We start from the raw sequence: 21,656 nt of genomic DNA on the forward strand, positions 1-21,656 counted from the left end.
AGCTAATAAAGAACATTAAATATAAATAACAGTCTCCCTTTACAGTAAATATGGTAGTCAAGCTAATAAATAACACTTCAAAAATAACTAAAAGACACAGACTCTCTACACAGTAAAATATGGTAGTCAAGCTTATAAATAACACTTGAGATAAGACTAAAGAATAACAGTGATATGACTAACAGACATAATCAACTTTTACAGTAAATATGGTAGTTAAGCAAAAGAAAAACACAAGATATGACTAACATTAATAAATAATGTCTGAAATATGACCAACTTAATCTTTCTTTATAGTATATATACTACAGTTGTTTTCATAGGTCACTCACTATAACACTGTTTAAGAGAACATAAAAGTGTTTCATGATATAGGAAAGACCTTATACGTTACACAGAAAACTATAATTTGACAAGTATAATGTAAAGGGACCCATGGCTGTCCCGGTGTTATATATGGGACTGTGTTATACTTTATAATCAAGGATCACTGTATCTGTTATAATCAAGGACCACTGTATCTGAGGAAGAATGATGGAAACAATCCATGACTACCAGTGTTATGTATGGGACTGTGTTATACTTTATAATTAAGGACCACTGTATCTGTTATACTTTAAAACCAAGGACCACTGTATCTGTTATACTTTAAAATCAAGGACCACTGTATCTGTTATACTTTAAAACCAAGGACAACTGTATGTTATACTTTAAAATTAAGGACCATTGTATCTGTTATACTTTAAAACCAAGGACCAATGTATCTGTTATACTTTAAAATTAAGGACCACTGTATCTGAAGAAGAATGACGATAACAGTGTGTACCTTTGCCTTGACTTTGGTTGTAAGAACAGCTGTGGTGGAGCCTGGGTGATTATGCCCTTTGCGTCCATGGCGGAATTCATCCCCAATTTGTTGAACAGTGGCGGGACATCGTCTACTCTTGTTTCGGATGCTGCATGTCCAACGTACTGTGTCTTGCAGCGCAGATTCTGTTCTCTTTATAGACAAAACAAAACACAAATTTAACAAAGATATTATGCTAAATGGCAATTCTGTATATTTTGTACCAGTTTCTTATACTATTGCTCAGAGTTGGAGACCATGACAAATTCTGCCGCACTATTTCTGAACATACCATGATGCCTACCATGGTATGCTGTTATTATATTAAGAACAAAAATTAAATTGTCTGGGGTTGGAAAAAAATGTATAATAAAATAACACCATATTATATCCCTTGGATTATTAGAAAAATTATGAATCTTCTTGAGATTAAAGAAACCACATCATCTTTCCCCCACCCCAAATTAAATAGTATCATACAGTAGATGAATTTGCTATGTGTATGCTTATTGTTGTCCAAAAACAGTAACTAATGCAGGATGATTAAGCTTACACAACAGCTGGCACCCTGTAAATGAAGTGCTAACATTAGAAGGCTTGTTAATGAAAAGGAAATTCTATAGTAAATTATGTTTCTCCGAAAATACTCAACCAATCACCAGAACATTAGGAATTTCTTCTGCTACTTCTAGAATCCAGCCCTCCCATAGACTTAAAAAGTCTCAAATGTCTATACTTTATATAGACAGAGGGAATTATCTTTTACAGACTACTTTCAACTACTCGGCTAGTTGCCACACCCTATACCGGATATTGCCAGTTTTAACTTGAGCAATGTCTGAGACAGGATACTTGCATTGCGGAGAAGGTGGAGAAGGGATTTATAATACTGTGATTGGGTAAGTAGTTTTTGAGAAATATAATTTTACTATAAAAATTTCCCTTCTCTGTTAACACATTAACCTATCACATTAATACGTAAAAGGAGAAGGATATGCTGAACATGCAGCCTAACTAAAATTTTGCACCCTGTAGGGTCAAAAGAACTCTCTACATTTGAAGGTAAAACTCTCCTAATATTAGTTGTCACAACTGAACATGTGTATATAGATAAGCAAGGACTGTGGACTCCACACCTGATAAATAATTAAAATGGAAGGTTTTTATCTCAGGTGCATCCAGTGAAAGTTGACAGGTCCTACCCAAGGATGTGGCATGGTCTGGTGGCTGTCTGGGCAACAACTATGGGACCAACTAGATTAAGGGATCATCCTGGGCTTCGCCAATGTCGCAAACTGCAGGAAAAAATTCCTTATTGGTGACAAAATATACCATCTGGCAATTTTTTGGGCGACAACCTTTCTGGCTGTTTAATTTGTACATATAATCAAGGATTTGGAGTGGAGACTTTCAAAGGGACCAGAAAAGTAAGCCACAAACTTGGATAAACAATGCACTGGAATCTATCTGTTACATAAACAAATCCTTTGTTCGTATTGACAAACCCATCTTTACAGTGCATTGATACATCTGGCCTGAGTACTGTATGCTGTGATACACTCAGACATGCTAACAGATTATACCTACAGTTGACCTACCTCTGAAGACACGAACAGAAACAGCTACAATTAATTGAACGAATCCTTCTTTTTTTTTGTTTTTTTTTAAATGAACCATTAAAATAGTTTTGCTGAAACTTTAGAGAAAACTGATTACCTTTGAAGTATGGACTGATGTGTATAAATACAAAGCAAATGTAAAAAATCTCAATCAGAATTTTATACTGTCAATGGTGCAAGTTTATATCATGGGTAAACACAAGTTAGATGTTGCGAGTTCATAGTCTCATCCTAAAAATAAATTAACAAAATTAACAGCATTTGGATTTAGTGCAAATTCATCAGACAACACAGTCACTAAACCTGATGTTATACCTGACAGCCCAACATCATCTACATGTAGTGGTGGTAGTAATGCTTCAAATGCAACACCACATCATGATGAATGAGTAAAACGTTAACGAAAATTTCTCAACAGCTGGAAACTTGGGTGTCCTAGGCCAAGATATGATACAAAATTAAAACAGATGTTCTTTTATATATGTATCAAGGCACAATTCGTCAATTCATTTACAACTGGTTGTGATATTTTGAAGAAGAAGTGTGTCACCAAACATGAATCCAGGCAGGGTAAATAATATATGTTAATTTGCTCATTGATCTTTTACTTTTGCCATCAATCCTGTGTTACGACTCCAGGGACTTAAACTATGCAACAAGAAATAGCAAAACAAACAAGTTTTGCATAATTGAAAATAAGTTTCTCTCAAAATACAGGAATGAAAGAATTAAATTAAATCAGAGCATGGTGAATGAATTCCTATTTTCTAAAAATCCTTTCAATTCCAATAGTTTCAAGAAATCTGAATATGTTCCAATGAAAAATGCCCCTTCTGTGTTCACATTTCAAATGTACACAAAGATTTCCAAAGAATTCAAATATTTGGTGAATATATTTAGTTAATACCATACAGTTATTCTAGCATGTTATGCAATAAATAAATCTTTGCAAAAACCAAGTTGGGAGAATGAATCCGAAAACACACAGATTGGGACCTACCATCAAGAATTTATTTGGGCATATTTAAGCATGTTTTTCACTAAATATTCACCAAATTTTCAGGTCCAATACACATGAAATTCTCAAAAGACATGCTGTTTCTTTCTGTGGAGTACATTATTCCCTCCTTCCCCATTTCATATTCTGGTCAGCTGTGCCCAAACTGCACAACAGCTAAAGGTTACACTCAAGCTTCTTTGACATACTTCAAAGAATCCACCTTTCTACAGTGAGTGAAAGCACTAGTAATTGACTGACAAATAAACAATGCCCTTTTTGTTATAACTAACAATGCCTAAAATGGGTGTGAATTTATGTTACCAGTTCAAATGTGGCCTCAAGCTACCATACATGTGATAACTATTTCCCACATTTCATATCACACCATGTTTCCTTATTGTTAACTCATATATGCATATAACACTGTTTACTAAATAACATATTTATTCTGAATTAGTTTTTTTATGGGGCACATATGTTCTGTGATAAGTTTCTTCATTCCTTCTTTTAATTTAATGATGATCATTAATGCTCATATATACAGTACATTAATGCTAGCTGTTGACTCGTGTAAGTTTCATCGGTGGGAATGGTGATCCTAGTTAGCTTGTCAAGAAAAAAATCTACAGCATTCAGTGATCATTGTTGGGATTTATGAAGCAATTCACTACAAGCAAAGCATGAAAAGTGTGGCAAAAATAAATTTCTGAACTCTTAGTTGACAGAGATGAACTTTGTGAAGCTAGCCATAAAAGGGGTGGGGGGCATTTAATTCCTGAATGCATGAAATCGACGGTCACATTATACGTCACTTATCTTACATTGCAAAGTATGATCATAGAGTTTTGGTATCAAAATGTCATTAACTAAAGTTCCTTACAAAACTATTATCTAGAAAATAATAATCAAAATATAGAGTTGCTTCATATCCAATGTTTCTATTAAAACAATGAGAGAGAAAGAGAAAGACTGTAGATGTCAGGAAAGTCGATATTTTACATTTGATAATGCATTTATTTTAGGTGATAACAGTCATACCTATGCACTAATGGTGATGTGGGATGCAAAGATCATGGAAGTAGTGCAAAAGGGTCATGTAATGATTTATTTTGTAATATTATGGCTGTATTGTTTGTTGTCAATAAAGTAATAACTATCCAATCTTTTTCAATTTTCATTGCCTATTACATTAATAGACTTGGAAAAATATTCTCTGCTTGATCTGGTGACATTTTTTGAAAATTGACGACAAAATATTGAGGTTGGCGATTTTTCTGCCGACAACTTTTTAAAAGCCAGGACCATCCCTGCGATTCAACTTTGTATTTTTTAGGCCATGTCACCCAAAAGGAAACAGGAAGAAGTGGACTGAGCATGCCAACCAACTGATTCCATTATATCCTAAATTGAGACACTGTGTTGAGAGGCAAGGCTCATGGTAACAGCTCATATTTGATGAGTCGAAATCCTCATCAGACATAATTGTGCTATCCTTTGACAAAGTAATGTCTGGTTCATAGTGACAATTTCATATAAAATGGGTAAAAAATAGTGAAGTTACAACTATCTGAATTTAAACATGTTACAGTGAAAGCCTGCTATAGCACACTTCATTATTGCACCAATTCAGATATAATACAATTGTGGCATGGCTCCCGAAATGTGTATATTTTTTCATTCATGAAAAAAAAAAAGATTTTACAATAACTGAAGAAGTGCAAAGGTTTACCAAAATAAATAACAGCATGATTTAATAATCTGACAAGATGTAATGCATTCTTGAAGAAAGAATAGTCTTATCACTGCATCTTTCTTGATATGAATAAAGATGTTCAAAGTTTCTGATTGTGAATATTCATGCCCTTTTATCTTAGTTTAGTTTTGAAAGAAGTCAGTTCATTAAAAAGTTGATTAGTGTTAATCTTATTATCACTGAACTATAAAAAATAAAGCCAACAAGTCTTCTCCATTTTCTTTCAATGCATTCTGTGTACAATTTTTGCTCAAAGGAAAGAAAAGATTCTCATCCAATGTATAAATCAATTAATTTCAGTAAATGCTAATCAAAGAAGTTAATCTCACTATTTAAGGTTCCAACACGTGCATTTGGCTTTTGTGGAGTTATTAATATTCACACAGTGGGTTGACCAATGAATACTATACTGCATTTACTATAAATAAGACCAAGCTTAACAATTACACTAGCTGTAGTCATTAAAACAAACAGGGGTCAACTAGTGAGTATTTACAACAGATAACGGGATAGAGAAACAGATTTTACTGTTCCGGATTAAGTCTGGAGTTATATGAAATCAGCTCCAAGATTTAGTGTTCATATGTCAAGCAAGCAGAGATTTAGTGCTCATATGTCAAGCAAGCAGATTTTTAGTGTTCATATGTCAAGCAAGCAGAGATTTAGTGTTCATATGTCAAGCAAGCAGAAATTTATTGTTCGTATGTCAAGCAAGCAGAGATTTAATGTTCATATGTCAAGCAAGGAGAGATTTAGTGTTTGTATGTCAAGCAAGGAGAGATTTAGAGTTCGTATGTCAAGCAAGCAGAGATTTAGTTTTCGTATGTCAAGCAAGCAGAGATTTAGTGTTCGTATGTCAAGCAAGCAGAGATTTAGTGTTCGTATGTCAAGCAAGCAGAGATTTAGTGTTCATATGTCAAGCAAGCAGAGATTTAGTGTTCGTATGTCAAGCAAGCAGAGATTTAGTGTTTGTATGTCAAGCAAGCAGAGATTTAGTGTTCATATGTCAAGCAAGCAGAGATTTAGTGTTCGTATGTCAAGCAAGCAGAGATTTAGTGTTCGTATGTCAAGCAAGCTGAGATTTAGTGTTCGTATGTCAAGCAAGCAGAGATTTTGTGTTCGTATGTCAAGCAAGCAGTGTGATGGTCTAAGAAAGCTTCTAACCCAAATTTATAAATTAACTTACCTACCATTTTAAGTGGAAACAATAGTACCGACGCCTGTTCTATCAACCATCATACATACCTGAAAGAAGTTTATGGACCAAATTGTCATCAGATTTGGTCATTGCTACACATGTAAAACAACCCCCACCACCTTTCATCATAACCTTTTTTATTTTCTAGCTTCAAATCATTCATAAATGCACAGGAAACCGCCCTTCCAGTGTTAACACTGACTGGAACAAAAACATTTAAGTTATAGGGGTGGAAAGATCAGCTATTATAATCTAACATTCTACTCCTGCTTTTTGCTCTGCAGCAAAGCAAAGTCATAGTTATAAAACAAATGTTTCAATGAATACTGCATTTATTTTATTTATTTTTTCCCTGTCCTTTAGGGAATGACTCAACATTTTTTTTATGGAACTCACTGTGAATCCATACATCTGAATGGTTTACTCCCACACTGGGTTCAGGCAGTTTACATGTACACAAACCTATTGAATTCTTACCGCAAGAGCATTATGAGATCAATACCTTTGACCTTCTATGTAAATTTTCAGCTCAGATACATGTACTTTTCAAGCCTAAATAGAGTTTTCTTTTTAGAAACACTAATGTCTGAATTATGCATTTTACCGTGGGTCAGAAATCAGACACTTTGGACATGTCCAGCAAATATGAATGTTGCTGAGAAATACACCCATTTCATAAGCTTGTGAGAATGTATAAGCAAGAAATTAAATGTTGGGATTCAATGGGATCAAACAATTTTTTTTTTATTGTAGAAATTATGCACCTTTTTTTAATGGATTTACCATTATGGATAATAACAGATTCAGCTGGTGGGGACATGTACTTAACTATTTATGCTTGTGTTGCAGATTTTGCATACATAAAAATAAACATTTAATATGTAATAATGGTTTTAAGTACTTTTTGTTTAATATGGAACATTATCAGAAATGCATCAAAGAAGTCTATAGTATTGCACCCACATCTATCCACCTCATTTTGTTGGAGTGGGAATATGTACAATTTCCTACTGCTGACTTGTTCAGCTATAGCACAATATGGTATATAACATAATATCATTTTGCGGATCCTGGTCATCATACTATATCAGAGTTCTACTGTATATAGTAGAATTGGCCCTTGGTGTCTGACCATCAGTTAACCAGGCCACTTCATAGCCAAACATTAAGTAATAAATCACTTGTAGTAAAGTCTGAAAGTGGGCAGCAGTCCGTCAGAATTTAGTATAAATAATGACTGACAGCTGGTGGTAGGCAGGTGAATCCTGGGGACACGTCAGCTTACAAACATTTGCTAATTTCAATTTGACAATATTTCATTGTTTAGTCATTAATGCCCAACTCTGCTTCATTCCTATACCTTAACATTATAGGTGTATCCTCGACTATCTACAAGCTTCTTGAATCCTCTCTGAGTACCACACTGAATGATTTCATAAGTTATTCCATCATCTCCAATAAAAGACTGGTCATCATCCCTGAAAAAAATATCATAAATGGTTGAACATGTTTATGACAAATAGAGTGATTATTCAGACCCATGATAATCATTACATAGTGAAACCCCTCAAAACCAAGCCACCACCAAGTGAACCTAAATCCCCATAAGATTGAAAATTTTATTTGGACCTTTTCCGTCTTTAACATCATCATTTTTTTCCAGTAAACTGAAAACCCTATACTCTGAAAACCATGGAAATTTGCAGTCCTATATATAAATTTTACTAAAATGTCACCATGAAACCAAAAATGGAAATGTATTTTAGCTAACAAATACCGCAAAATGTTAATAAATATGTTCGAATAATGGCCAGTGCTCATGCATTAAGTAAAACAGACATGCTGGACTAGAACATTTATGGTTAGTTATACTGTAATAGTCTTCTTGGTCAGTCAGACATCCAGAATGTCCCAAGAGCATGTGAGATTTAAAACAATACCCAACATACACAAGAGATATTACGCCTGACAATAGGCTAATCCAAAGTCTTTGCACCTTAAAGAACAGTTTTTAAGGTAGATTGTTCATAGATAAACACATGTATATAAGCCAGTTAGGAAAGATTATGCTTATCTGCTTATTATCTAATCGAGATTGATGCTATTTGTTTGTATGAATGATTAATAGAATTCTATTTGTTTGTATAAATGATTAATAAAATGCTATTTGCTTGTATAAATGATTAATAGAATGCTACTTGTTTGTATAAATGATTAATAGAATGCTATTTGTTTGTATGAATGATTAATAGAATGCTATTTGTTTGTATGAATGATTAATAGAATGTTATTTGTATAAATGATTAATAGAATGCTACTTGTCTGAATAATTGATTAATAGAATGCTACTTGTTTGCAGGAATGATTAATAAAATGCTATTTGTTTGTATAAATGATTAATAGAATGCTATTTGTCTGAATGATTAATAGAATGCTATTTGTTTGCATAAATGATAAATAGAATGCTACTTGTTTGTACAAATGATTAATAGAATGCTATTTGTTTGTATGAATGATTAATAAAATGCTACTTGTTTGTATAAATGATTAATAAAATGCTACTTGTTTGTATAAATGATTAACAGAATGCTATTTTGTTTGTATAAATGATTAATAGAATGCTATTTGTCTGAATGACTAATAGAATGCTATTTGTTTGTATAAATGATTAATAGAATGCTACTTATTTGTATAAATGATTAATAGAATGCTATTTGTTTGTATAAATGATTAATAGAGTGCTATTTGTTTGTATGAATGTTGTTGTTGTTGTAGGGTTTAATGCCATTTTTCAGCACACGATAGGCTATATATGGCGGCCAGTATTAATGGTGGAGGAAGAACCCGGGGAAAACCCCGGAAAGAACCACCAACCCATGAGAAGCTACTGGCAAGCTTTCTCACATACCCACATTGACTGAATCTGAGACTTGAACCCACGGAGACAGAGGTGAGATGACAGTGATTCATAATGGAGAGCGCTTTAGACCACTTGGCCACTTGGGGCCCCTGTTTGTATGAATGATCAGTAGAATGGTATTTGTTTGTATAAATGATTAATGGAATGTTTTTTTTCTCTCCTTTTTTCTAATACTTGCAGTTTTATAAACAGTCCTGTGGCTTTGCTTTTAACACCTTGCTGATGGAGACAAAAAATTAGTATTCTAAAACTCATACTCACACAAATGATTTTTAAAGGAGAAATTAATGTATTTAAGTAACCATGACTGCCAATTGTCTCTACACACTGGTCAAGATGTCAGAATGACCAGCTCAAGTCATATAAGCAATATCCCTATTGTACAAATACACACACAAACAACATTCATACTTTGTCTCTCTCAAACTGCCAGAAAAGCATTACAATTTGGGGATTTCAAAATTAAGTCTTTATTCTGTCTTAAAACTAAGGGCTGGTAATGATGATAATGTGACTGTGCATTTACCTTGTGTATAAAAAGACACTGTTTCCAAGTTGATGATACCATCAGCAAACCAAAACCTCTCAAAACAGAACATTAAAAATGGTCTAACGGGTTTTTGCCTTTGAGTGGTTTCACTATCTTACCTACACTGGCCATTCACACACTGGTCACCTAGGGAATTATTTGACCATTCACACACTGGTCAACTAGGGAATTATTTGACCATTCACACATTGGTCACCTAGGGAATTATTTGACCATTCACACATTGGTCACCTAGGGAATTATTTGACCATTCACACACTGGTTCACCTAGGGAATTATTTGGCCATTCACACATTGGTCACCTAGGGAATTATTTGACCATTCACACATTGGTCACCTAGGAAATTATTTGACCATTCACTCACTGGTCACGTTGGGAATTATTTGACCATTCACACATTGGTCACCTAGAGAATTACTTGACCATTCACACATTGGTCACCAAGGGAATTATTTGACCATTCACACATCGGTCACCTAGCAAATTATTTGACCATTCACACATTGGTCACCTTGGGAATTATTTGACCATTCACACCCTACAAAACTTTTGGTTGTTATCACCCACACTGAAGTAAGTTGTTGGTAGGTTAGTTTACTTAGGCTTATTATAACTTAAGTTTGCTGGAATTGTGGAAAACAAGTCAGTCAAGACAATTATGACTGATTTGTCAGTCAAGGAAATTAAGAATGATTCATTAGTCAAAGCAGTTATGAAAAATACATCAGTATAGATCACTGAAAGGGTTCTTTAAGAATTGCATATTCCCTTATTTTCAAAATAAACTTACAGACACATATGCTAAATAACCATAAAAAGATAAATAAAGCACAGCTGACAGAGAATTTACTAAAAATAGATATAATTAGCACAGATACCTTTCAGTAGCAAAATAAGTTTTTGACTCCTAAGCGTTCGACCTTTTCACAAGGTTTTCATCACAGGAATGACTTCTGGACTAGCATCACATGATCAACTAAATGTTGATCATGTGACAGAATCTTTCTATAATAGGGCGGAAGTTCCAATCCGTAATCATGGCTTAACATTGGCTCAACCGCCATGATTTCAATAGTTTCCCTTATTATGGAAAGATTCTGTCACATTATCAACATTTAGTTGATCATGTGATGCCAGTCCAGAAGTCAACCTCTGATGAAGACCTTGTGAAAAGGTTGAAAGCTCAGGAGTCAAAAACTTATTTTGCTACTGAAAGGTATCTGTGTTTAGTCTTATTAACTGCAAACAGCTGTTGCAGGTAACAATATTCATTCTAGGAATAAATGTCATTTTTTCATCTGGATCCTAATTATCACTTGTTTATTACATGTTATTGCATATTCTTTGATAAATTTTCCAGTCCGACCTATGCGTGACACAAATTTGCCCATACTGTATGAGAAAGGCAAGCAGGACAAATATATGCCATTCAACATAAATAATGACAATGAATGAAATCACCATCTTTATAATGTGATTAGCATGGGTCAAGCCCGACTTGAATTTCGGGGAGAAATGACTCCTCATTTTTGAACAGATTAATGACGAGAGCTGATGAAATGGGAGCAAAGCAACAAATGTAACAAACATATATATACATGGCATGCTTTTACATTGGGAACCAAATCAAATAATATACACACACTATTTCCTTAGTGCACATCCATCCGTGTCTACAATGGTGCCAACAATGCCACAATTGCTAAAGGTGATGAAAACTGAAAGAAGTCAAATGGAAGTCACCTACTGTGCCCATGTAACAGAAATAGTTCAATATCTTCATTATTTGTCTGTGAACTACTGGTAAAAGCTATCTCTGACAAAAACTTTCATCCTTTAAAAAGAAATATGAGTTACATCCCTTTTCATCAGGGTCAAGGGTCATTCAATATTTAAAACTTGGCTGTAAAGGCAGGCAAAGTTATGCATGGGTCACAAAGAATACACACACAAATTCTTTTTATTTCCTATTTATCACAGGCCTCTATCATAAGCTGTTGTTTTTTTTTATCTCAGTGAGATGAGCAAATGGCTAATCCAAATATTATTTCTGAATTATGAACAGCTGTTTCCAAACCTAATTTATACAAGTTTGTCAACCAAAGAGTCAGTCTTCTATTTTACAGATATTTGTAAGCTGTCAATCAGTAATGAAATGAGTGTTGTGTCATGGTGCACAAAACAAACTTTGATCACTGATTATTTTAAGTCAGTGATAATTTAATTTATAGGATTGATCAAGCTGAGCACGCTACTGTTGAATAGTGCACATAAAACAGTCTTCAAAATGTAATAATAAGATGATGAATAACAATAATGATAACGATATTTGTTCAAAAACTAATTGAGATAGGAAAACCTGTGTACAAAGGCCAGTTTTGCCATTTCCCATCAGTGACCACTAATGACAGCTTTGACTTTATACAATTTGTCATTTAATTAGTGGATTATTAATTAAAATTCCCAGGTGAAGCTCATTTCAGGTGATTCAGATATTCACACATGTTAATACTTGAAGACTTTGTACAATATATTCACACATGTTAATACCTGAAGACTTTGTACAATATATTCACACATGTTAATACTTGAAGACTTTATACAATATATTCACACATGTTAATACTTGAAGACTTTGTACAATATATTAACACATGTTAATACTTGAAGACTTTATAAAATGTTTATTAAAATAATGTAAATGTCCATGGAAAAGATTAAAGTACAGTGCAGACGACAAAGCCAAGGTGGCAACACTATCAAAACAAATAAGATTACCCCAATGTATAATTTAAAATGTTGTGTGACCACCAAATTTGGATGATGGGGAATGGCGTCCTCTGCCCTTGGAAGCCTAAGTACAACAATGATTAGCAATAACTAATTTCATCATTACATAGTTCCCTACCATGACTGTCACCTAGTTTCAAATTCTGAACAAATAAATATATAAATCCGATCAAGGCTAAGACAACATTTGCTTGACCTATGCATGAAAATTCTGCTGGACAAGTGAAATTCTGTTATTGGCCTGCAGTTTTATATCATATTAAGGAGTCGGGATATAGCAAGCTCCAGTCGAGGTAAGTTAAAGTACGTTATGATTTTTCCACGCCTGTATATAGATGCATTTACCCATAGCTGTCCATAGGGTCTGAATCACAATCATCGGCAACATCTTCTTTTTCTTCAAGAAAAGGGTCACTTTTAACTGGCGACTTACTCATTGCTTCTTCATTACTTGATTGTTCTATTACAATGCCTGAAGAAATAACAATAATAATAATAATAATAATAACAATAATGGTAATAATAATAATAATAACTAGGGGTATCATGAATAATTTGCTCACCTCTCCAGTATGCCACCCCTAGCCCCATGAAATAGATGATTCTATAGTCAATCCAAAGTACTGAAAATGCGTATCTGTTGATATTTGGTTGTTATAAGATTAATGCCATTTTTCAGCACATAATCGGATATACAATGATGAACAGATTCGAAGAACCCTGGAAATACATTGGAAGAACCACCAACCAATGGGAAGCTACTGGCAAACTTCCCCATATACCCACACTTGTCATGCCCATGAGTCAGACCCATCTGGACAGAAGTGAGATGTTAGTGATCTGTAAAGACAAGCACCTGAGATCACTAGGCAATCTGGAGGCTCTTTGATGGCTTAAAGAGTCATGGAAATATGGTACCATCAATGTGATCAAAGGGATGAACATAAATTGCGAAATGTTGATAATAATGTTGTTTCTTATGTTATGTATACGTAATTTAATTATTTGTTTGTTTTAATTTTTTTTATATTCCATTACATGCTATTGTAATGTAATATTGTTTACTGGATTTGACATTTTCCAGAAATTCAGTTCAGTTCTGTTTGACCTGACTGTTATTGATACACACCTAATGATAGTAGCATTGTATCTAGTTTCTGACCCTGATTCAAAACCAGTGACAGTTTTGGTAAACAGCTTTTTTTTTAAATTATTTTTACTTCTTTCTCAGAGTAAGATTCACTAAGTGCAGCTTTAAAATAGTATATATTGTGGTAACCAGTGAAAATAATCATTCCCTCTTACAATTCAAATTCAAATTATGTCCCTTTAAATAGCAAAACACATTTTTTCATAATGGTCAAACTACAGAGTTAAGTATAGAAAAATGCCAAATATCAGAAATACTACCATCTATCCTTGCATTCTAAAACTATAAACTTAAATTTGCAATATGGATCACAGTTACCTTTATATTAATGTCTGGTTAGAAGGAAGTATAAAGTGAAAGTGGAATCTCACAAATTGAGGAATGTACCCTCCTGTTTTATTTCTTTTGCAGCCCAATAAAATTCAATAATACTGGTGCAGGTAGTTTATCATTATTAATAAGATAATAACATCCTTAGTAATTTTATCTTAAATGTTCAAAAGCAACTTTATTTGGGAATACTCTGTAAATAAATACAACTTACTGAATGTATGTGCCATTTGACCAGTTTTCACCTGCTATGTTACTGACTGTATCCTACATTCAATTACCTAAATTTCCATGCCATTCTAAGATTCCTTGCAAGCCTGAACAATAAAAATAGCCAGCAAATAAAGGTGGAGTCACCTGCTATCAATCTCTTACATCTACTGGAGAATATCAAAGAGACAATAGAACACACACATGTGACATAGTGACATGAACAAAGTTAGCAGTCTTTACCATACCATAAGAGATCAACAGTACGCACGTTTGACATATTGAGATGACCAAAATTAGGTCCTTACCATACCACAAGAGATCAAAAGCGCAGTCGCACACGTGAAATAGTGACACAACCAAAATTAGCAGTTTTACCATACCACAAGACATCAACAGCAAACACACATCTGTCACAGTGATATTACCAAAAGTAATACTGTAGTATCATTTATTTATGCTGGGCTCAATTTTCGTGGCTTTGTTTTTTAAAAAAGACTTTTTCATGGGTACTTAAATTCGTGGTTTTGCCTGACTAAGTTTGCATATTGGTAGGTATTTCATTTCATGGTTTAACCTCTACAAATAAAACAAAAAAAAGAATAAAACTATGCCAATGCTAACGGTAGTCACGTTAATGTTTCAAACACTACCACCTGTATGGGCACAAATCAAAGACCTGGCAAGTTCAATATTTACACCATGTTTTTGACCAAGTGAATAACATCAGTCAAAGCCGATGCAGTCAACAACACTAAAACATTACTTCCATCTCTATGAGCACAAATAAAACACCTGTCAAGATCTGCTTTAATTTTTTTTATAGTGTTTCATTAATAATAGTGTTTCAAGAAATAGTTAAAGTATTTTACAGGATTGTTGTTCTTTTGGATTAAAAATGCATGGATGAAATGAAATGTGCTTTCAGAAGGACTTAAACATTTCAACAACAGCTGTACTCGAATGAAGGATCAATTTGAATAAGTATTAAATTAAATTTTCATATTCTGTTATTTTGTATTATTTTTTCTTTCATTTTCATATTTTCGGTATTACATATTGCTATGATAATACAATGTATTTATAAAGTATTTAGGCAGTCACTATATTTGATACGTAAAAAAAAATTTCCCTTTATACATTATAAATTCAGATTTTTGTCCCTCTAAATCAAAGTCAAAAATAGTAAAGTAATCAAGAAATTTTTTGTCTCATTCTTGCAGTTTGCCTGCTTGTCCCAGCCAGGATATAACCAAAGTTCCCTCTAAGGCATGCACACTAGTGAGCGCCGAGCAAAGGCCACTGAGCAGACTGCGAAACCTACTGAGCAAATTTTTTTTATGGAAATTGTATCCTCAGGCAGGGTGCATCAAAGTGGGTGGGGGGTCATGAGTCACTTTCACACTGTGTAAGCTAGGAACGACATGCATAGTTCTCACTGGAGTTTCACGAGAAATCAAAAGAATTATCTCTGCACACAGAATACATTTATCTGTGCAAAGACATCAAACAAGCTGCGCGCGCAGGCACAGCTTAGCAGGAACATTGGATATAACACGCAATCTACAACCTAGAGAGTGTATGATTAAATAGTAAAAATTAATCTAAGATGTTAGTACATAAGATATTCTCACCCAAAACTATTTCTCCTGCTCGTTAATCCGTTTGCTTTGTCCTTGTCATTTCAGACAATAAAACAAGACTGTACTTCTCAAGACTGATTAATTCTACGAGGGGAACTATTCTACAACCCTGATATCTGTCTGGGAACACACACATACTCATTTAGCTTAGCTAGTCAGGTTTACTACTTTACCTGCCAAATTCCTTATCATTCCCATCGAAGTCAGAAAATTCTATCTAGTCTGCTTTTATTAATAACAATTCTGGAAAATATCATGTTATGACTCCCATTTCAAATGGACCACAACTTCCTAAAATCTTCTTTGGCTTGTCTCCATTCTTGTCACTATACCGCTATGACCACGCGTAATATTACACTCATGTCTGGCTCTAACTGTTAGCTAGAAGCCCCTAATTAAACTTCAATTGATGCACCAAACAGAAAAGATTAATTATTACATGTTGATAAAGCTATAGCAATCTTAGCCAGCACATCACACTTAATGTGGACGTGTCAAGCTGACCTCCAAAAGAATGTGCCATGATATTTTCTACAGAACTATTTTCTACAGAACTATTCTACATAACTTTGCACCATTACAACAGTACAAGCAGGCAGTGGAGTGAAGGGTACAGGGCTCTAGCATGTGTAATGGCAATGACCAGAGGATACACACACACATGCGTACAAACAGTGCCAGTCCCTACCATTATGGCACAAACCCCTGTGAATATGCATGCCTTTGATCTTACTGCTCAGTGGAACACTGGAAACCTCATTAATTCTTTGTTAATGGGTCAAGACATATTATCAGTATGGGGGTAAAATTGGTCCCCCTAATTCAATTTCATTTCACATTATTAGGATGTATCCCAACGAGATGCAACCATCTTTCAACACTCACTCACATCAAACCCCACTTGCTTAAATCTGTATCACCAGCCATGCTGTTCAGTTGAAAGTGCAATCTGAATGAATTTGATTGGTGGACTTTGAAGTCCCTTGTGATTTTGTCAATTCCAGCCACTAACAAATCCAGTGTCATGCTGTCATATTTACGTCACATATGATTTTGTCATTTCCCAATATTTTCTGTGACTGTTATTTTTTATAAAACTTGTTAGCTGTTCTGCAAATGTATCTTGTTTGGTTTTTATTTCTATTATATGAATCCTGATTGAAAAAGATTTACAAAATACAACAATCAATTCTCATCCAGCAGTCAACTCTGGAAATGAATTCAATGGTGAAAGCAGAATCTACTACACTATCATGAAAGTAATTTTTATTTTCCAGTGTTAAAAGGACCCAATGTACAGTACAGTCAGTCATTTGGTGGGTGAAAACTGGTCACATGACATTTTATTCAATCAGTTTTGTTTAAGGGGTTTTTTTTGGGGGGCGGGGGTAATGTACTCCCAAATAAATCTAGTTTTAAACATTACAAGTAAAACTGCAAATTAATGTGATCATTTAGAGTATGGTCAAACTGCATTGGGCAGAGTAAGAATAAAAACAAGATGGTACCACCAATTAAATTGCCAACAATCAGGTTTTCGAATGAAATCATTTTGTGGACATTACCAAAACTGACAGAGCACTTGCATTTGACTTTGTGCAGTGACAGAAAGCCTGGTTTTGGAAAATTATAAATGAAAAATAAAAACATATCCCAAGCATCATCTTTCAAGATAAAACACGCGATCAATTTTTTTTAAAGTATCTGATGATGCAGGCTACTGGGCAAAAAAAAAAGGGGGTTTTCCATTTTAATAGGCAAGTTTACATATGAATTTCGTAACTGTATATGCACACTAACAGGTACGAGTTGGTAATAAATGGAAGAAGAGGAAAACGTTGAAGGGTACAAGTTCGGTTCATATACAGATTCGGGTACGAATTTGGGAACCTAGTCATAACAGGTCGCCAAAATCGTACCCATTAATGAACCGAACTTGTACCAATCAACTTTTTACTGTTATATTGCAACATCGAAAATGTATTGATCGTCAAAATTCGTGTAAAATATACAATGATAATGTAAAAAATATCTACGAATAATATTGTGAAAGTACCATACTGGATAAATGTTTTGGTTTTAAATCGAAATTACACACAACTGGCTGTAAAAATGGCGCTTGATGAGTACAAAATAAACGCACTCCCAGGCGATGACGGGAGACAACTTGGAATAATTTCACAGATTGAAACAACCACTAGTCGCACTCTTTCTCGAGAAATTGGAAGACCTTGCACAGCGAGTTATTGGATCCATCGGGTTTGTTCAATGAGTACGTTGACGACGGAGAATGTTGTAAAGAATCATGTGAATAGTGCGTTTATGTGCTCAAATGAAGACATGAAGAGGTATACATTTTATATACCAGATTACAGAGGATCTGTACAAATCAAACCACAATGTCATTTTCTATTTTTGTAAAATACTTTCATCAGTTTTACGTGAATTTTAAAAGATGCTGTTTAAACAGGATCTTGAAAAACAACTAATACGTTATAAGTTTCTTTAATATATTCTATAAATTGATAAAAGTATTCTTCAGAGAGCATACAAGATATTAAATGAATAATTTAATGAAACAGCAGCAGGGAGGGCGAACCATACAAACGTTAGAAAGTTCCAAATGCCGAAATAAGATCTTTGGGAGGTTCTCCTGAGTTAGTCCAAATGTGGTTTCTGGTTGAAAACCCATTAATGGCGCTTCGGTTACAAAAAATGAACCAATTCGTTGTCGTCGCCCTCCCAGGGGAGGGCAAACCATACAAACTTTTAGAGGGCCTTAAATCGTAAACTGAGGTCTCCATCAAACCGAAAAAAGAGTCAATTAGAGGGTAACGATAATTACCCGGGGAGACCCCCGATGTTGCTATCGCTGCTTTCTAAACGATATTTTTGCGTTTCGATGGACCCTCCCTGCTGCTGTCAATTAAAAATTGTTACATCATAATATGGTGCATCCGGAATCTTACACAGCTAGAACAAGAAGAGGCACTTAAAAATACATCCCCGTAAAAGATGAGTTCAAAAACAACGTTCAGTTGCAGCAACAAGCACAAGTTGAATTCGCGGCCGGCACAGAACACTTGTTTAAACCCGTAACAACAGCTACTGAAAAAGCTGCAGCGACTACTAAAAGAGCTATATGGGGGAATATTAAGGATAAGGAGGAAAGAAAAAAGCTGGGTATTATTCCAGTATTAAAACAAACCGCTGAGCAGACTGAAAAAAAATAGCAGCGAGAACTAAAAAAACAAAAAAGATTTTAACGAGATCTTCCAACTGATATAGCAGCAGCTCAACCTCCGCCCGTCGGCGAAGAAATACTTAGGGGACGTTCATTAATTATGTCAACAATTTTTAGGCAATTTTGTACCCCCCCCCCCACTTGTCAACAACTGTCAAACTTTTAGTGATCCCCTAATAAAATTGTACCCCACACACACACACACACACACACACACAAACTAACAATATTTTATACGGCTGGCTTTTATGCTAAAAATAGAATTATGGAAATTAAAAGGTCTACAAATAAATTTTAATACATTTTTTTACTTGTTTAACAGATTTCAAATTGGCTATAACACTTTGAATTCATGAAAAAATCGAGAGTTTATATTCTAGCTTTCGTATATAGGCTACATCAATTTTACAGCACATGCAAATGGGGGGGGGGGGTTTGCCTGAAATGAACAATAGTCTGTTATTTGTAAGGCATTAAGGTTACTGCATCTGGTTGAAGAAGTTGTATGCTTATGTAGGCTACATAATTTATTTTATGTTTCCTAGGCTCGGTTATCCATCCTTGGAGGGATAGATCATGGACTATATATATATAGCATCTATACATATAACATAGATGCTATTTAATAGACGTCCATGGATAGCTATACTATTTAGATGTCTATGGCTCAGTGCAGTCTTTGAATTTAGTAACAGCTTCCCTTAAAAATCTGTCTACAGTCTACAATCTACATTGAATAAAACAAAATATGATGATGCAAGACTATGACTTCCTTGGCAAGAGCTCAACCGGTTTAGGATTAAACTGGTGGGCTGTTGACGGGCGAGCGAGTGTATGCCATACCAACGCACTAATTTCCTATTTCTTGATTTATTGAATTTATTGTAAAAAAAAATAACATTGTTGACGTCAATTTATCTTGAACTCCCCCCTCCCCCATGTCAACAATTGTCAAACTTCTTCAAACCTCCCCCCCCCCCATTTTGTTGACATACTTAATGGACGACCCCTTAAAGGTATTAGCGAAATTCGTACTAAAGTCGGTGATATAAAAGATCGCACACCAGAAACAGAAACAGAACAAACCAAGGCTAAGGTTGATATAAACGATAAATTTACCCAACTTGGTATTAAATCCATAAAGAGGGTTCCAACCGTAGATGGTTTAGCTGAGTTTGCCGTGCGAAGTTTTGATGAACAAGGTAGAGTTTTAAAACCGGAGTATGCCGATGATGCTATAGGTTGTGAAGCCTGGTACAAGTGGATATTTCGTATATACTATGATGCTGATCGGGCTAGGAACAATGATACTAGATTTATTGCATTTTCTAGCGCAATAGATAATTATCTTAGTCGAATACAACAACCACAACCTCCTCCCCAGCAACAACAAAAAAACAACAACCACAGCCTCCTCCCCAGCAACAGAAAAAACAACAACCACAACCTCCTCCCCAGCAACAAAAAAAAACAACGACCACAGCCTCCTCCCCAGCAACAGAAAAAACAACAACACAACCCACCCACCCCAGCAACAAGCGAAGAAAGAGTTGTATTATCCAGATGAAGAAGAAGATAAGCCTGACCCTGGCGCTACTGGTAGTGGTTTGAGAGATAATTTTGTTTGTCCTGATAATATTTTCAATGACGTTTCGCGGTTAGGAGTTCTCATAGGAGGAAAACGAGCTGGAAATAACTCTCCAGAAAGAAAGAATTAATGAAGCAGCTGATATCTGTCGGCGATTATTTCAAGGCGGTGTCATGGATACTAGTATTTACCGAGAGCTTATCGATGAACTCGTTGATGATTACAGCGATTAAACAGTAGCAAATAACATAACATGGTCATATACAATAGACACTATACGCCCATGCAGGTCAGAGCAGTAAACTCACGATTACCATCTATAGAGCAACCTACGGAGATGGACTCGGTGATGTTGTTCAGGGGTTATTTGCGGGGTTAGCACCAAAGTAGGCCCTCTTGCAAAACAATTATCAATGAAAGCCATTAATGTTGTTGGTGGAAAAGTTCCTGGTGTAATTGCCAACGTTGCTGGTAAGGCGCTTTCGGCAATCAAAGAAAGACTAGCGCGAGTAATAAGAAGAAAATCACCACCGGTGAAATTACCAAGTACTGAAATTATGCTCGCGGATGTCAGTAAGGTGATAAATCAAGCTGCAAATCAAAAAACTAGCGGCGTTGATAGATCAAGAATCTGATGAAGTACAAAGAAATATAACAGCGAATTTGATAGCAGGAAGTGGACTTCGTGTGCGCGACGATAATCACCATTTGCAAAATAGGCAATTGTATAAAATGTTTAAACGCGTATCCGACTCAGCATTTGACATAGATGCGCAGGTCCAGCGAGATAACTCACTGCGTGATTATCAATTT

General features: G+C 34.9%; 1 protein-coding gene across 1 annotated transcript in view; it reads right to left on the minus strand.

The window, feature by feature from the left end:
• Positions 1–18,152, minus strand: part of LOC149776020 (uncharacterized) — an 87,315-nt gene extending 69,163 nt beyond the window's left edge. The window contains exons 1-4 of the mRNA XM_089941691.1: positions 18,073–18,152; positions 13,024–13,150; positions 7,778–7,895; positions 827–1,000 (exon numbers count right to left, since the gene is read on the minus strand). Of these exons, the coding sequence (XP_089797817.1) occupies positions 827–1,000; positions 7,778–7,895; positions 13,024–13,115 (384 nt within the window). The 5' untranslated portion in view covers positions 13,116–13,150; positions 18,073–18,152. The remainder of the gene's footprint in view (positions 1–826; positions 1,001–7,777; positions 7,896–13,023; positions 13,151–18,072) is intronic.
• Between the last annotated feature and the right edge of the window lie 3,504 nt (positions 18,153–21,656).

The sequence above is a fragment of the Sinohyriopsis cumingii genome, chromosome 18 (genome assembly GCF_028554795.1).
Source record: "Sinohyriopsis cumingii isolate HCF-2022 chromosome 18, ASM2855479v2, whole genome shotgun sequence".
NCBI classification, from domain to species: domain Eukaryota; kingdom Metazoa; phylum Mollusca; class Bivalvia; order Unionida; family Unionidae; genus Sinohyriopsis; species Sinohyriopsis cumingii.